Source organism: Myxine glutinosa, chromosome 7, assembly GCF_964187855.1.
Source record: "Myxine glutinosa chromosome 7, kmMyxGlut1.1, whole genome shotgun sequence".
In the NCBI taxonomy this organism is placed as follows: Eukaryota; Metazoa; Chordata; class Myxini; order Myxiniformes; family Myxinidae; genus Myxine; species Myxine glutinosa.
The window spans coordinates 41609627-41628578 of record NC_136267.1 but is presented as its reverse complement, the minus strand read 5'-3'; the positions used below and the strand labels follow the sequence as shown (position 1 = coordinate 41628578).

At 43.8% G+C, this 18952-nt stretch overlaps 1 protein-coding gene across 7 annotated transcripts in view; it reads left to right on the top strand.

The window, feature by feature from the left end:
* Positions 1-4688: 4688 nt before the first annotated feature.
* Positions 4689-18952, top strand: part of ABCB11 (ATP binding cassette subfamily B member 11) — a 154411-nt gene continuing 140147 nt past the window's right edge. For 4 of the 7 annotated variants that reach the window (XM_078781566.1, XM_078781567.1, XM_078781565.1 and 1 more), the window contains exons 1-3: positions 4689-4792; positions 10199-10305; positions 10393-10411. In XM_078781566.1, coding sequence (XP_078637692.1) covers positions 4773-4792; positions 10199-10305; positions 10393-10411 — 146 coding nt within the window. In that variant the 5' untranslated portion in view covers positions 4689-4772. Of the gene's footprint in view, positions 4793-10198; positions 10325-10392; positions 10412-18952 lie in introns of all 7 variants that reach the window. The other 3 variants (XM_078781568.1, XM_078781564.1, XM_078781569.1) reach the window with 2 other exon arrangements.

Sequence of the window (18952 nt, the reverse complement as noted above, 5' to 3'; positions counted from 1 at the left end):
TCGCAGGTAAGGTGATGATTCATCATTGTGCGTGCCGTCCGTCGGATGGAGGTTAAGCTGGCCGTCCCTTCTGCCGACCTTAGTTGGTGGACGTTAACGATCCCACGGTGTCCATCGTAAAAAGAAGGCGAGTTATCGCCGGCACCCTGTACAAGTTACCAATTCCTGTCGTAAGTACTGCTGCGAAGGAAAAGGCAAACCACCCACAGTGAGTATAACTCTTACTAAGAATCTGCTTCGGCAGCACCGCCGCTCTGTATCACAGTGTACGGTACCGTACAGGTACATCAGAATCAGAGGACTTCACTTCCTCACCTGGATATTCCATATTGCCTGTATGGACTACAGGGAGTCCATAAATTACCGGAATAATTAAATAAATCAATTGGGATACAACGACTCGGTTTGATTGATGCACGTGATGTGAAGGAACGTTAAACAAAAAATATTTTTTTTGCGTTTTCAGATGTTACCTGTCACCTGTCACGCGTGACGTCACAGTTCCTGCAAATGGCGTCCCCACGAGAAAGAACAGTGTTGCCAGGTTGGTTTATAGAGACCAAATGATGACAAATGCTACATGATGAACTTCACAATATATCGGTAAATGTATAAAAACAATCACAATCGAATCCTACCATTCGAAATACTCGGAAGGTATCAATAAATGTCACATTGAGAAGTCCAAGAGGAAATTTGAAATCGCATCCCGATGAGGATTGATTTGGGGGTGATGGCAATATGGTGGATGTGAAGAAGTGTTAAGGGAGGGTCACCAGACTCACCAAGGTGCCCTTGCCTTTGTTTGGGTTGAGCTCATGATGCCAGGCACACAGCAATTGGAACAGAGTGGTACCTTGCGTATCGGCTAGAGGTCGCAACAGGTGAATCCTTGCGGGGGCAATGGAAGCGAAACATTGTGCTTTTGAAATGGTTCCTACTTCCCGTCCAATCCGGGTTTTGACGATACCGTACTAGAACGGGTCCACGGTTTTCAGCAACAAAACGGGCCAAACCCGCGCGGACGTAGTGCGTCACTTTCCAGTTGCCACCCTAGTTGTATGCGGTTGCACTGGCTATGTGCAGCTGCACTGTACTTCTGGTTCTGGACAACCGAAACTTGGCCTCGTTCTCGTATTTTTAATACTAGGGCATGCCCGTACTAATGTACTATATATATGCCCGTACTATATATCTATCTAAAATTATATCCCCCCCCTCTATTTACATGAAATGGTTTGGTCCATTCGCAACGCCAAAGCGAACGGCGAATGGCTTGCGAGTACAGTGACAATCCCCCCCCCTCTATTTACATGAAATGGTTTCGTCCATTCGCAACGACCACAGAACCCCCCCCCCCCCCTCTATTTACATGGAATGGTTTGGTCCATTCGCAACGCCGGCACACGCGATCGTTCGCTGCTCTCTGATTGGTTGAATCGTTTTTTGGACATAGCTCGGTAAGTAATTGTCCGATTAATATGAAACCTTGAAAAGGCACATCCTCGGGTCCCCAGCAATATACCTGGCAAGTTAAAAGTATATCGGACCCGTGGTTGTCGAGAAACAGCGGTCACAGACAAACGTACAAACGTACAAACGTACAGACAGAGATTACTGGAATTATAGATAGATTACCCCCGCCACCCAAGATGGACGGAGGTTGTGTTTTCACCCTTGTTTGTCTCTGTCTGTGAGCAGGATATCTGAACTGAAGAAGTTATCGATGGATTTGGATGAAACTTGATGGATGAGTTGCTCAGATGACAAGAACAAGCCAATTACACTTTGGTTCACGTCCGATGCAGATCCGGCCTATCAGTGGGATACAACAACAACAACAACAACAGGCATTTAAAGGCCATTTTCCCTGCTATAGTCTCAAACTCTTGGGTCTCATTCTCAGACATAATCTTTCTTGGACAAACCACATTTCCAAAGTTGGCCTCCAAAGCCAGTCGCCGACTGGGCACCCTTCATCATGCAAAGGCCTTCCTTGGCACACCTGAACTCCTCACCACCTACAAATCCTTAATCCGCAGCTTGAAGGAGTACTGCTCTCCCCGCCTGGCTGACTCCCTAGCCTCACATCTTGCTCAGCTTGACGCCATGGAAACAAAGAACTTCACAATCATTGGAATCTCCCACGATGAAGCTGACTCTATGGGCCTATCACTTTCCCATCACAGACAGGTCGGTGGTCTCTCTGTCTTCCATCACCTCCTTTTTGGTCTTACATCCTTTGCTCTTTTAGTGCCTTGTCCACATCCCCTTCCTCCCAAAGGTTTCTGCGGGGCACACATGATCCACCAGCAACCCCCTTCTGGTGAAACTCCCTAAATCCAGAATCACTCCTCACCTCCGCTCATTTGTTCCTCTTTTCCCCCACCTTTTCCCTCTCCATATCAACACTACTTTTTCAAATTCGGACTTAGTACTGCTAGTTCCCTTTGAACAATGCAGTGCATTTTGTCATCACTTCCAAAACAACTTGCTCACATAAATCTCAAAAGAGAAAACAACATCAATGAAGTCACCGAATATGACAGGACTTGGTACCCGAGCATGAACACAGGATATCCAAATGTCGATAGCACAATTGTCATGCTGAAGCGACCTACTCCAGTCACATCAGCACTGCTGGCAAAGCCTCAAGGTTAGGAATGTGCTGGAAGTTGTTTGACATTTTGATAAAAGTACGGGTTATATAGCTTTTTTGCGCTTTTCCATTGAATTTGATGATCACGGATGCGTGCCATGAATCCAGTTGTCATCATGATATCTAAGCAAGGCACTGCAATGTGCACCCCCACTCTGGGATTTGATCAGAGCAAAGGGCTCATGTCGACCCACTCTGCTCAAAAAGGAATATTTAACTTCTACCAGTGAATCTACAAACAGGATAGCCGGCTTAACACATCCCTGAAAGGGACAGCGCCAATGAAAAATCAGGGTGATGTTTTGTCATCGGATCCTGTACTTTTAGTAAAAACAGAGACAAGACAACTCCAAGATGGGTACCCTGCTGCGTCTGAGCTACCCTGACAGCTCTTTGTATGCTGTGTAATATAGAACATTTATGAATTGTACACCGCTCCCTCCCTGTTCCATTTCCAGGCGCTGCATAATGTCATCGCCGGGCACCGAAGGTGGCCCGGCGATGACGAGCGCCGAAAGGGAGTACTCAGTTTTCACTCTGTTTGTTTTCTTGGGTGTTTGTTTGTTTGTCTGGGCGATATCTCCAAAATTTGGGAAAAATAGTGAACAAGTTATTTGGCAAAAACGGCATTTTTATTTTTGATTAATCAATCAATTGATTAATTACTTAATTATTATCGATTTATTAAGTACTTATTTATTTTCTTTCTCATCTGGCCAATATCTCAGGAACCTTTTGAGCTAGGACGCTGATATTTGGACATGACAATGACCAAGTGATTTGGCTGTAAAGGCTATTTTTAATTTGTTGATTAAATAAATTAATCGATTAATTATATAATTTTTCGATTAATTATTTCATTAGTTTTCAAAAAGGTACAGATTCAGATTAAATAGTGGTGGTTTAGGTATGCTATTAGCCAATTGATTAAGAAATTAATTATTTTACGATTACGATATATTTATTTTAATTACACAATTAATCAATCAATTCATGTACACCGCTCCCTCCCAATTCCGTCTCTATGTGCTGCATGGCGGAGTCGCTGGACGCCAAACGCGCCCCTTCAATGCCGCGCTATAGGATATGTTATTTATTTATTTGGCAAATAAGTAAAGTTGTACTTTAAATGTAACTCTACTTGTTTCCTCTTTATTTTTGCTTTTCCTCTTTAAATTCAGCATTTGTATACCTATTACCGCTTGACATGAGTGCTCGTGACCCGAATCCGCATGAGATCTCATGTACGAGAAAGTTTCAATTGCGCGCATGTTATTTTGCTCTGAGTTATCGTTAGATACCAGGAAATGACCATCGTGTTATTCCTCAAGGGGTCAATGCTCTCCGTGTCCTGAACTCTGTTGCATGCAGTCAACCTCCCTTCTGAACGTGCATGGCCTTCATGAAATGATCTTCAGCTTCTTCAATTCCTAACTGGAAATCTTCAATGACAAATCACAGGACAATTTGCCAAAATTATAACATAGAATACACATTGGAAATGAAGTTGTGCGAACGAAAGGTACAAAAGGCAAATACCATTGTATGGAATGTCACTTTTCAGAGAATAGTAGAGATATGATCGAGTGGAATCTTCATCGCAACAGCAAAGCAATGCCATGTGCAGAATGCTTTGGGACAATTGTCAGTTTTCCTTCCTTCTGAAAATGTTCAAAAATATTTTTTTCCTTTGAGGTAAGACTCACGGAGAAGCTTGATATCAGTGCGCTTTGATACGAATTGCAAGGACATTGAACCAGGGTTCCGAGCAACGTGAGCCCGCAGTTCACGTGCGAACGTGAAACTGGGCAACCTGGGTCAAGCACGAATGTTATATCCATTGTTCCCAGTGGGATAAACTTTTCTTCCCATGAATTTTCAATGGGAACAATAGAGTGCAGGGAATGTGGACTCTGGGAATTGCCTTTGACCCGTTTGCCTGGCAGGACAATGGCCCGTCCCAGCGATATGCCTCATGTGTATCGAGGGAGGAGGGTTCCTATATAAAAGGCTGGCCAGGGAGCCTGATGATCCTCACAAATATCGTGTTTAACCTTCTGGGCAACGTCAATGTGCAAATTGGGACAGTTATAAACTGTTTGGATTCACCTCAATGTACAAGTCATCAGGCAGGTAAATAAGATTCAGGTGCTTTTTACAATGACTGTAATTGTCATAATTTCAAATTAATTGTATATACAGTATATGTACAGTCACGTGAAAAAGTAAGTAAAGTAAGTAAAGTTTTGTAAAGTTTTGACTGACCAAGTTTTGACCAAGTAAAGTTTTGACTTTTTCAACATATTTCAACATACAGCTTTTTGATCTTCATTTCAACAATATTGATAGATAAAGGTGATATGATATAACAAATATCACGAAACATTTACATTTTGTAGTCCATTGTATAATTTATATAAACATGAATGCAAATTTCGCATGTGGAAAAAGTAAGTACACCCCTACATTTATCACTACTTCAAATACCTAAAATTAGAATCAGGTGCACAAGCTCAGGTGCAAATGATTAGAACATCGTTAGAGAGGATCTTGGAGGAACATGTCTTATTTAAACCTCAGACATTTAGTTTGGTTTGCTCTTTGTTGTTGAAGTGTGCGGCGTCACCATGCCTCGATCAAAAGAGCTCTCTGAAGCCTCAGAAAGAAGGTTATAGATGCATACGAGTCTGGGAAGGGATTTAAAAAGATCTCCAAACAATTTGAAATCAATCATTCGACTGTCCGGAAGATCATCTACAAGTGGAGAAGATTCCAAACAACTGCCAACTTGTTCAGGCCAGGCCGCCCCAGCAAGTTCAGCCCGAGAGCAAACCGCAAGATGCTGAAAGAAGTCTCTAAGAACCCCAGAATGTCATCACGGGACCTACAGGTAGCTCAAGTAGTATTCCATCAAGCTGCGGATGAAAGCTTTGTATGTGGTATGTGGATGTCCTCAGAGGTGCCAAGGAAGGACTTCGCACGATGGAGGATGCCCAATCGGCGACTGGCTTTGGAGGCTACCTTGGAAATGTGGTTTTCCCAGGAAAGATCATGGCAGATAGTGAGACCCAAAAGACTGAGTAACAGAACTTCTTTGAGAGGATTGTTGAGAAGGTAGATGCGAGGGTTTTCCAGACAGTCTTTTTGGAGAGACATACTGAGAGTGAGATTTGTCAGGATTGAATGACATGTTCTACATGTTGAACCAGTTTGTGATTTTGTCCATGTCTGCAGAGAGTAAAGAGGCTGCTGCCTGCCGATCTGAGGGTTGGGATATGGAGCGGCAGAGAGTGGAGTTATCAGCAAAAAGATAAAGAGGATTTTCCAGAGTCAGAGAGATCATTGATGAAGATTAGGAAAAGCCACACTTTGACTATGTCAGGAGAGGAAATCCGCAAGCCATGCAAGGAGATTTCCATGGATACCATAGGAGGAGAGTTTAGTAAGCAGGGTGGGGTGCCAGACAGTATTGAAGGCACAAAACAGGTCAAGGGAGACAGCTCTGATTTTCAGCAGATTTGGTTTGGGTTGTTGTGTTGGTATGTGGGTTGTCCTTGTGAACAAGGTTGAGATGACCTCCTCCTGGACCATGTGCCCCATCTATGCTGACTATAAAGTTGTTGTGAAATGTTAGTGTTTTGGTGGGAGGTGTAAGTTTGGTTTCCTGAATTAAGAATACTAGGGCATGCCCGTACGTGGGTGCCCGTTCCTTGCCAAAAAAAAAAAAAAACGCTACCCGTACGCTCTACCCCGCCCGTACGCCCGTACGCCCGTAAACAAAAAAAACAACGCTCTTCGCTTCCGCCCTTCGCTCTGACTGAATTGGGAGAAATAATGCGCATAAGAAATCGAGAAATTATTATTTTCTCCGGAAGAAATCGAATTACGAACCGTAATGGCGCACGCGCTCGGCTCAGCTCGCTCTCACATCGGCCATGCCTACGCAACAAAGCGTTCTGTGATTGGCTGCCGGAAGTGAAGTCTTCACTGTCCGGAAGGTCGCAAATCGCAGTTACGATGAATCGCAAATTAGTTTTAATTAGTTTTAAAACATAGTTTAACGGCAACATAGTTTTCCAACGTGAAATAAATGAATACGCTCTCAAATGTGCCGTCCGAGGCAGAGTCTGTTCGCCACGTTCGGCACACGTGATAGCTCGCTGCTCTCTGATTGGTTGAATCGTTTTTTGGACATAGCTCGGTAACTACTTCTCCGATTAATATGAAACCTTGAAAAGGCACATCCTCGGGTCCCCAGCAATATACCTGGCAAGTTTCAAGTATATCGGACCGGTAGTTGTCGAGAAACAGCGGTCACAGACAAACATACAAACATACATACATACATACATACATACATACATACATACAAACATACACACAGAGATTACTGGAATTATAGACTTCTTTAGGAAGTGATCGAGTTCAGTTGTTTTCCTGGAGATACTGTTGATATTTCATTTCAGTGTATTAAAGCTATGCTTGTGAGAGTTGTTTTGTTGTTGTTGAATGTGTTGCGTATGGTTGGGGAATGGGGGTGGAGAGGGAATGTGCGGGTCATGTTTGTTGTGTGGGGTGATTGGCAGCATGTTGAGTTCCTATTCTCGTGTGAGATTGTTGTGAGATTGGAGCATGTTAGGTCAGGTGGAGCCATTCGTGGCAGCTGTTGGAATGGACATAGTTGCACCTTCTGGTTATGAGTCTGTTGCATTTGAGGTAGGTTTACATGGGCCGAGAGTTCTGTTTGGCACCGCTTGCTATGTCAGAATATGTTTGCCATGTGAGCGGAAGCTTCGTTTTCTTCTTCAATGGCCAAAATTATTCCCATTTCTTGTGGGGTTGACCGGGTGAAGCTTTTGGCTAAAGTCTTTCTCAAACTGGCTGGCTAGGCCTGACCTGAAGTAGTTAGGGTGGGAATTTGTAATTTGTTCAAGGTTCTGGTGAAAGCTCGTCTACTCTTCGTGAAGGACACCTTGGGATCTTCAACATCCACCAACTAATGCCAGCAGGCAGGACGCCCAGTTGAATGCGCCATCCGAGGGACGGAACACACATTGATGCAACACCGGGTTGACAGTTTATAGCTTGGCCGAGATTTGAACCCAGGCTACTTTCCTTAGATCAGCCTGGCTTGGGATCCTAGGATCCTGGGTTTGAATTCCAGTCAATCGCTGAATTAATGCCAGGGGGGTTGACTCAACCTGTCATCCTTCCGAGGTCGGCAAATTGACTACCAGTTCACTGATAATTCCCTGTGTGTCACAAGAGGTGACTAACATGGTTGGCAGCAGGAAGGGCATCCGGCCATAAAACATTGCTTCAAAAAGGGGACCATGGTGCCCGAAAAAGGCCAACCCCCACTCTGCGGGGAAAAATGGTCTCTAAAGATGGTCTAAAGGTGGGATACTTTCCTTAGATGCAGTGTGAGATACCTCTAGGCCACCCTGCCAGCCCTCATGTGGGCAGAAGTTCAACACTAACATAATATAACATGTTTAGTGGGGTCACCCGTGGGAATCCCACGGGCATGGACGTGTGTGACATTTCGACATATTGAGTTAGATGCTGCACATTCATTTTTACAAAATGGTTACTGGCAATTCATCAGATCCAGAAATAGTGTAATGAACACAATTTATTTATTTCACATAATATGTGACCCCTCACTCCTCTCCACCTGACACTCTCCTCTCTCCTCTCTCCACCCTCACACCTCTCCAATCCCACTCCTCCTCACACTCCTATCTAATACCTCCTCACACTCCTCTCCAATACCTCCTCACACTCCTCTCCAATACCTCCTCACACTCCTCTCCAATACCTCCACACTCCTCTCCAACCCCTCACACTCCTCTCCAACCCCTCACACTCCTCTCCAACCCCTCACACTCCTCTCCAACCCCTCACACTCCTTTCCAACCCCTCACACACCTCTCCAACCCCTCACACTCCTCCCAAAACCCCTCACACTCCTCTCCAATTCCTCACACTCCTCTCCAATCCCTTGCACTCCTCTCCAATCCCTCACACTCCTCTCCAATCCCTTATACTCCCCTCCAATCGCTCCTCACTCGCCTCTCCAATCGTGCCTCACTCTCCTCTCCAATCGCTCCTCACTCTCCTCTCCAATCATGCCTCACTCGCCTCTCCAATCTCTCCTCACTCTCCTCTCCAATTGGCCCTCACTCTCCAACCCCTCTCCAATACCTCCTCACACTCCTCTCCAATACCTCCTCACACTCCTCTCCAATTCCTCCTCAAACTCCTCTCCAATACCTCCTCACACTCCTCTCTAATACCTCCTCACACTCCTCTCCAATACCTCCTCACACTCCTCTCAAAAATACCTCATCACACTCCTCTCCAATACCTCCTCGCACTCCTCTCCAATCGCGCCTCACTCGCCTTTCCAATCGCACCTCACTCACCTCTCCAATCGCTCGTCACTCGCCTCTCCAATCGCTCCTCACTCTCCTCTCCAATCGGCTTTTTCCCGTCTCGTTTCTCTCGTTTTTCTCCCGTCTCATTCGTTTTCTTGCTGCATCCTGTTCAAGTCTGCATTCTTCATCGATCATCTCATTCATTTTGGAAATGGAAGTTTCCACGCAACGTATGAATTGTCACGATCCTCAAGAGGAAGTGTCTCGTAATTATCAAATGACAAATGGCAAGTAAATTACATTGTGAAAATTAAAGATTTCAAATAAACCTATTTAAAGTGTATGCGCACATAAATAATAAAAAAAACGAAGAAATATCTCTCAGTAATTTCCTGAAACATATTTTACTTCCGGATAATAATGTTGAATGAAATAAGAAAGAACGAAGATATATATGTCGTTTTTGTGACGACTGTCATCAAAAGTAAAAGTAATATATCGTAACGGAAAATAAAAAGCGAATTTTTAATATATGTCGACATTTTCCCCAAATGTTATTTTAGGCGCTGTATTTTCGTGTATCATCGTGGCGCGATTTTTATAAATATATCTGGGCAATTTCCCATGTGTGCGTGAATGTGCTCAATTATTTCTGACATCGAGTCTAAAACCATCGATAAAAATTAAATCAGATGGTGAATTCGAGATAAAATCGTGAGGGTGACTCAATGAATGGGCTTTATTTTACAGGCCTTTGAGAAATCATTTCGTTCTATAAACGGAAACTTTCTTGGGATTCTCTTCCCGTTTTTTTCAACCGAGTCTAAAACTATGTTAGCGACTGTTAAAAATGAAATGATATATCGAATTAGAGTTTAAATAAACCTGTGTGAGAGAGAAAGACAGCACGGGCCTAACTAAACAGGCCTCAAAGCTATTCGAGTTAATAAAATGGTGGATATTTGTTTACATGAAGCCTTTCCAAGAATGGGTGGAGTGGAGCTACTCTGTAAACGGAGTAACCCACACCCCCGGACAGACAGACAGACAGACAGACAGAATCACCGTAGCCTATTATAATATAGATAATTGCGCAAGAGGAGCATTTGCGACTTTCTCTGCAGTCAGTGTTGATGTGTACCATGGATTCTGTTCACAGGTTCGCCAACAAGCATCACGCCATGCAAGACACCTCGGTGAAGCTGAAGAGCATCAGAATAATCAAGGATAACAAACCAAACTACGACAGAAATGGGTTCTCCAATGGTAATGGTTCCCCTGATTTGTGGGCGGTTCTCTTCACTTTTTGTTGGTTTATAAACGATTTACAACGATTTGTTTGGTCTTTTGCAGACACTGAAGTCATCACTGAGTAAGTGAGACATTGATCCATCTCTCTTCTGCTGAAAGTTTTCATCATCATAAGCAAACTTTTGCAATATAAATGATGGCAATTGTGACTTGAGAGCATTCCACAGGGCCAAGTGAAGGCATTCCAGCATTTCATCATGCCGGTCAAGTTCCTAAACCACATGTTGTAATATTTACCTCCACCACCGAATGTGGACGGAGGTTATGTTTTCACGTCTGTCTGTCTGTATGTTTGTTTGTCTGTGATCAGGTTATCTCAAAAAGTTCTGGACGGGTTCGGATAACATTTGGTGGATAGGTTTGGTGTGTGAGAAGGACGAATTGATTAGATTTTGGTGAAGATCCGGAACCGGATACGATACATTTTTTTTTTCAGTCATTCTTCACCATTGACTGACAGGGCCATAATGACATGTAACGTTTGTAAGGTTCATGGAAGAGCAGTCGAACACACAAATCGCTCAATACCATGCAGGCAGAGACAGCAGACAGCACATGCCTTGATATCAGACAAACAGAGCTGTTGACCTTGGGGGAAGTAACCTCCTGATGCACTATGGGTGCCGGCCACGTACTCTTGTGGCGGAGCTTTTCCCTCTGCAGTCAGCAGGTCACTTTTAGGGGTAAATCTCCCTCTGCAAGAATGCCACCCCATGGCGATTATCCATACTCTATCCTCTAAATGCTGAACCTAAAGCGAGGAAGCAACACCATTTAAAAAATCTTTGGTATGACTAAACTCAGGCGCTGAAATTCCAGACTCAGAGTAGACGCTCGGACCAGAATTGCACACAATAATAATAATAATTCATTTATTTTGTATAGCGCTTTTCATGAAGCCCAAAGGCGCTTTGACAGAGTGCAAAACATAATGCATAACAAAACATGAAAACAACAATTGCAAAAAGACAAGAATCAATAGGGAAATATTTAAAGCAAAAGGAGGGAGAAGGAGAAGTGATAGTCAGGGGTTAAATGCTGTGGGTTGAATGTTGAATGCAGTGCTGAACAGGTGGGTCTTTAGTGATGTTTTGAATGTGGTGAGTGAGGAGGAGTCTCTGATGGTGTGAGGTAGTGAGTTCCAGAGGGTGGGAGCAGCGATGGAGAAGGCCCTGTCCCCCCAGGATCTGAATTTGGTCCGGATGGGGGGGGGGGGGGTCAGGAGGTTGGTACCAGCAGAGCGGAGGTTGCGGGTGGGAGTGTGTCTGGAGAGGAGGTCAGTCAGGTAGGATGGGGCCAGGTTATGGAGGGCTTTGTTGGTCAAGAGGAGGATTTTGTACTGGATTCTCTGGGGGATGGAGAGCCAGTGAAGCTTGTAAAGGACGGAGGTGATGTGGTCACGGGTCCGGGAATGGGTGATTAGACGGATCAGGCCTAGATGTGAAAGAGATAAGTGCCCACTTCGGAACTAGTCCTTGACTTTGGACACTCGTTGGTTGTAATTTTCTTCGTTTCCTACCAAAAAGTCAAAACTTGGCCCTCCCAAGGCACCAACTATCCCCATTCATTTTTTTGGATTTCCTTTTTGAAGAACGAGTTAATTTATCAACGCCCACCTGTTTTCAGTGTTCACTTTTGCCACAATGTTCAGGTCACATGTGAGTGTCATTATCGGGCGACGTTTCTGGCTGGTGCTTCTGTGACATTTTTGGGGACTGGGGCATTGAATTTGATTTGTAAATGAATCAATAGATTACTCTGCACATGTTGTTATGCCTCTACAGGTACTGTTGTTTTGACATTGGTGCGTTGCATCCTGAAACTAGAATGGTACTTGGTAGAGTGCATACCTCTGCCAGGCTGAATAGTTTACGTTTTGTATCCCACTGATAGGCCGGATCTGGATTAGAACCTGAACCAAAATCGAATGAGCTTGTTCTTGTCACCTCACCAACTCATCCAAGTTTTGTCATAATCCGTCCACAACTTTTTTGAGATATCATGCTCACAGACAGACAGGTGTGAAAACATAACCTCAGTCCACCTTTGTTGGCGGAGGTAATAAGATGGCTAGGGCCATTGTGTGTCACCTTTGCACAACTTGTGCTCAATTTTGCCATTTCCTTAAAGTCCTTTGTATAGTATCCTTGATCTTGGGCATATCATTGATCTATTTCTACATTCCCATGATATAACTTTGTCCAACTTGTACTTGTAATCAGTCTTGTCATTTTTAAGGTCCTTTGTGTGGTGTCCTTGATCTTGGGCATATCCTTAATTCCTTCTACATTCCAATGAAACTGCCTCCTTCTTAGCTACACTAGTGCTTGACAAGATGGTGCACAGGTAGCCGACTTGTGTTATACCTTCCTAGTGAGAGTTGCATCACAAACAGTGTCGTTCCTAAGATAGGCGGTAAATGCTAACATTATCTAGTTGACGATAAATAAGCCCAGCCTGTGCTTTGTCAAAGAGTAGGCGAGTTTCCGCAGGAACCCTGAAAGAAATTACAAATTCCTTCTCAAAACAGCGACAGTCGTATGTTTGGCTAGCCACTTCGTGAAAGTCTTGAGACAAAACCTCCCACACGGCCGACTGCTTGATAAGGTTGTTTTTTTTTAATTGAAATTCGCTCTACACAAGGCTGAGATCCGCTAAATGTGTAGGGCTTCAAAATAAAAGGAAAAATGAAGAAAAGAAGCATGATCAAAGATGAAGTATGTAGATATTTTTGTTCTTCTTGAAAGAAAATGGATCATAAGATGTAGTGAAGCAAGTGACCGGCAAAGAATTCCAAATTGATGCAACATGGGAAAAAAGCTACTTGCGTAGCTCTTTGTTAAGCACCTGGAATCCACCTTTAGAGGCCATTTTCCCCAACAGAGCAGGGGTTGGCCTTTTTTGGGCACCTTGGTCCCCTTTTTGAAGCAATGTTTTATGGCCAGATGCCCTTCCTACCGCCAACCCTGTTAGTTGCCTTTTGTGACACACAGGGAATTACCAGTGAACTGGTACTCAATTTGCCGACCCCGGAAGGATGACAGGCTGAGTCAACCCCCTGGTGTTAATTCAGCGATCGACCGGGATTCAGAACCCAGGATCATAGGATCCCAAGCCGCACCCTAACCACTAAGCCAACACCAGGCTCTTTGTTAAACACCTCGGTATAATAATAATAATAATAATAATAATAATAATAATAATAATAAATCCTTATGGTCCTCTATTCTGGGAAATTATTCTTTGGTGACGCCGTAAGTTGACCATCATTAAAACATAAAACACAAAGGAAATAAGAAAACGAAATAAAAAGATATAAAATATTTTAAAAAACAAAAAAATGGAAGATGGACTAAACAGCAAAATGGCTAGGAATTTGAATTTACCATTTGAATTGCACATGGTACAAATGACTTTTTGAAAATGTTCTTCTTCATCCTTACACGAAAGCGTCTCCCTGATAGCAGTTTTTCAAAAAGTCCGTTCAAGAAATGACTTTCATTGGTACACACCTGCACCGCCTTCCTTAAAGACTCCAGACTGGTTGAAGGCCCACCTACTTTAAATGCCAGTGTAATGACCTTTCTCAATCGTGACTTATTCCGCACATTAGGATAACTGTACCAGGAAATCAAATTCAATGACAAAACACTGATCAGTAAGGAATTTGTCAACATCCGCATCACACGTGAGCTAACGCCAAATGAATTCAACTTCCTCAGAAGACACAATCTTTGCATTGATTTCTTGTACACAGCATCAGTATTTCCATCAAAAATTAACTTGTTACAAATAAAGGTGCCCAGGTATTTAATTTTGCTAACAATTTCCACCTTATCACCATTTATGGTTTCAGGCTCATGATTGTGACCTTTCCAAAAGTCCAAAATAATCTCTTTCGTTTTGTCCACATTCAGAGTAAGACGAAAGTCCCCTCACCTCTTGTTCAATGTGTCAATCTCATCGAGGTACGATACAAAGGATGATTGATCGGAAAGACAGCCAACAATGGCGATATCTTAATAAATAATAAATTTACTTAATAACTTAATAAATTTACATAATAAATTTACATTTAATAAATTTAATTACTTAATACTTAATACTTAATAAAATAAATAATTATTTTAAATACTTAATAAATAAATAAGCATACTTAATAAATTTACAAACTTCGTTAAGAGCCACACATCCATTGGTGTACAAACTGAACAGTAGAGGTGACAATACACAGCCTTGTGAAGCACCAGTGTTCAACATTGATAATTTTGATAAGCTACCATTCACCCTCACCTGCTGAGGACGGTCTCGTAAAAAACTTTCCACCCAGAGTATGATATGGGGGTTCAGGCACAGGTCACTCAACACCTTCAGAAGGGTAAATGGCTGCATCGTGTTAAAGGCTGACGAGAAATCAATAAATAACACACGAACATAGGTTCCATTCTGGTCAAGGTGACTTGTGATTAGATGAAGTAAGCTGAGCCAGGCATCTTCAACACCTCGTCTTGCTTTGTATGCAAATTGTACAGGATCCAGTTTAGGAGTTACATCTGATGCTATAAGCTTCACCATCAATTTCTCCATACATTTACACAAGATAGAGGTAAGTGCAACAGGTCTATAATCATTGAGCTGCCTTGGGTGAACCTTTTTTGGCACGGGAATAATCATAATGATGGACTTTTCTAACAAATAGGAACAGTAACTGAAAGTAGCCAAAAGTAACTGAAACAATTTAGTAAAAACATTACTAAGTTATAAACAGAACTGTTTCAGAATACAAGACTTAATGCCATCTGGACCACAAGCCTACCTTTTACTCAACGCCCTAAAACACCTCACGACATCAGGTTCACAAATTACCGGCATGGAACACGCTCGGGTATCTAGATCCTCACAGAGAGCTTCACATTTTACTCGGTTTCCTGGAACATCAAATCTCGAGTAAAAGTCACTCAATTCGTCCACAAATTTGGAATCGGGAATATTAGTGGGCAATCTACCATGAAATCTACCATGAAAAATCTACCAATCTACCATATTAGTATGGCCAGAGTGTATAGGTATGAAGTGGTAGCAAAACGAGTTCCTGACAGAAGGTATCAGGTTGAAAAGGGCAGTAGAGCAATTACCATGAATATACACTACATGGCCAAAAGTATTTGGGCACTCAAACATCACACCCATGTGTGCTCGTCGAATATCTCATTCCAAAATCATGGGCATCAATATGGTGTTGGTCACCCCCCCCCCCCCCCTTTGCTGCGATAACAGCCTCCACTCTTCTGGGAACACTTTCCACAAGATGCTGGAACATTACTGTGGGGATTTGCTTCCTTTCAGCCACACGAGCATTATTGAGGTCGGGCACAGATGTTGGGCGATTAGGCCTTGCTCGCAGTCGGCGTTCCAATTCATCCCAAAGGTGTTCGATGGGGTTGAGGTCAGGGCTCTGTGCAGGCCAGTCAAGTTCTTTCACATCGATCTCGACAAACCATTTCTGTATGGACCTCCCTTTGTGCACGGTGGCATTGTCATGCTGAAACAGGAAAGGGCCTTCCCCAAACTGTTGCCACAAAGTTGGAAGCGCACAATCGTCTAGAATGTCAGTGTATGCTGTAGCGTTAAGATTTCCCTTCACTGGAACTCTGGGCCTCGCCCGAACCATGAAAAACAGCCCCAGACACTTGAAGAATTCAAGAATGATGTTGAAGAATTCCTCCTCCAACTTGATGAATTCCTCCTCAACCTTCAACTTGATGTTGAAGATTTCCTCCTTCAACAAACTTTACAGTTGGCATCATGCATTTATTATTTATTTTTTTTGTGTACAAGACCGAGCCTCGTGAAAGAGCTAACATCAATCACAAAAAAGACAAACGGACACACAAAACATCCAATAAAGGGAGCGGGAGACAAAGTGGGGGAGAGAGAGGGAAGCACACAAGTACAACAGCAGAGAACAGGGACATCGGGAGATCCGTGGGAGGGAGAGGGCTTGAGGGGAGGAGGCATGGGAAGGCAGGTGGGGGGGAGGGGTGGGAAATGTATAAAACACATGGACACTACTAGAACTTCCAGGCAAGAAAGAAGTCGGGATTTAAAATAAATAAATAAAAGTGGATCTGGGGTGAATTAACGGGGGTAGAAGAGATCAAGGTTTTGGATGGGGGAAGACAAGAGATGGTGGTGAACAGCTGTTTTAAAGACCTGAAGGGAGGAGTGGGATTGAAGAGAGTGAGGGAGTTCGTTCCAGAGGCGGGAAGAAAGAGGAATGAATGAGTGAAGGTGAGCAGAGAGTCTTGATTTTGGCAATTTCACCAGAAGGGGGTTACTGGCAGATCTTGTGCGATCTGTAGGAATATGTGGGGGACAGAGCACAGATAGAGCTGGGGGAGCTAGGCCAGATGGGAGTCGGTAGAAGAGAGAAAGACCACCTACCTGCCTGCGGTGAGTGAGTAAATGGCCTTCAGAGTTAGCTTCATCGCGGGAGATTCCAATGATTCTGAAAGCCTTTGTTTCAACAGCATGAAGACAAGCTAGGTGTCAGGTAGGAGCACCAGCCCAGAGGGGGGAACAGTATTCCATTGAGCTGCAGACGAAAGCCTTGTATGTGGTGAGGAGCTCAGGTGTGCCAAGGAAGGACTTCGCACGACGGAGGTTGTCCAGTTGGCGACTGGCTTTGGAGGCCAGATTGGAAATGTGGATTTCCCAGGAAAGATCATAGCAGATAGTGAGACCCAAAAGCTTGAGTGACAGAACTTCTTGGAGAGGATTGTTGAGAAAGTAGATGGGAGGGTGGTCCAGTCGGTCTTTTCGGAGAGACATAGTAAGAGCGTGAGATTTGTCAGGATTGAAAGACATGTTCCACTTGTTTGACCAGTCTGTGATTTTGTCATCAGCAAAGAGAGAGGATTTTCAAGAGAGTCAGAGAGATCATTGATGAAGACCAGAAAAACTGTTGCAGGAGATCACGGCGAGGTCACCTCTTTTCGAAGCTGTTCCATGCGCTCACGCTTTCGAAGCTAAGTGATCCTTCTCAATTGTGTTTTTGTCGAGACTGTATCTATCTTTCGGTGTATGTACCTATAGCGTATCTTTTGGAAAATTTTCGGTGCTAATTTTTCGTACATGTCTACACAATCGTCGGTTAATGCGTATCGAGTATTCTGAGGCCTTGTAGTAGTACTCGTAGGCTTGGCTACCGTACCGTCTCCGACCTTGTGGTTTTGTTTTTCTCTCAGCGATTCGTCGAATGCGCTGCATTTATTTTCGTTCTCTGTTTCGTCCCAGTGGTTCACCCCATACCTCCTTGTTTAATATCTCTACTCAAAAAAAAAAACAACCCCAAAAAATATTTCCTTCCTAGGTCTTATTCGTTTATTTGTTGTTCTTTTTTGTTCGTTCGTTCTTCGTTCGCGATCACGAGGTTAGAAATGTATAATCTCTCCCCTGAACAACTATTTTCTCTCATATATTATAACACCCTTTTCTTCTTTTCCTACAAAAGGATGCTTTCGTCTTGCTCACCAAATCTATTCATTCCAAAAAATATATATAATACCATCTCTTACAGTTCCTCCTTTCTACATTCCCTAAACTATCCAGAACTCCACCCCTCCTTCAGTGTCCTCAAACGTATTTTTGACTCGAAGGTCTCAAACTCATTTTGCAAAAAATGTTCGTTTCCCATGAATCGTACACTTTTCAAAATCCAATCTCACCCCTCCCCTCCAAATCCTCCCCATCACCCATCCCTTTCAAATCTCCCCCCTTGCCCCTTCCCTCCCCTCCCTCCTAAACTCCCCCCACACCCCTCCCCTCCGAGACTCTCCCTCGCTCCTCCCCTCCTAGACTCCCCTCTCACCCCTCCTCCTCAAAGCATCCTCCCTGCTTCTTCCCCCTTCCAACTTTCACCTTCATCTCCCCCAACCTTCTGCCTCGCTCTTCCCCCTCCTCAAATAACACCTCACTGTGCCTCACCCAATCTCCATCAAACCTTGTGTCCACCCCATTCTTCCCTTTCTCCAAGCTATTCTGAAATCTCTGAAATCTCTGACACACCTTCAACAGCTCTCCCTTCCTCTTCCTCCTCTTCCACATCTTACCCTACCCCTCCCCCCCCCCCCCCCTGTTCTGGACCCAATGCTCCCCCTTCCTCTTCATTAACGGTATGGACCTCAAACATCCGGGGCCTTTGCTCAAACTTGACTGATCTCTCCATACAGGTTGCTTCTGACAAACCAGATGTGATCTGCTTAACAGAAACTTTCCTCCTTCATGATGTCTCTGATGCCTTGGTATCTCTCCCAGGTTAATCCCTCCTCCGGTATGATAGACCTGAGCCTCGTCCTGGAGGTGGGGTTGCTATCTTTATAAAAAAACTCTCTTCCTCACTCGCCCTCCACTGCCCTCTCTCCACCTCACCCCCAGGAATACCTTTGGCTACGGCTTCCCCTTCGCTCCCACCTTTTGTTCATATGTGTGTTGTACCGTCCACCAAACAGAGATGACTCCATCTACATCTCGCTGTCTGATAATATGGACCAACTTCTATCTACCCATCCCAACTCTCTCTTCCTCATATGTGGTGATTTCA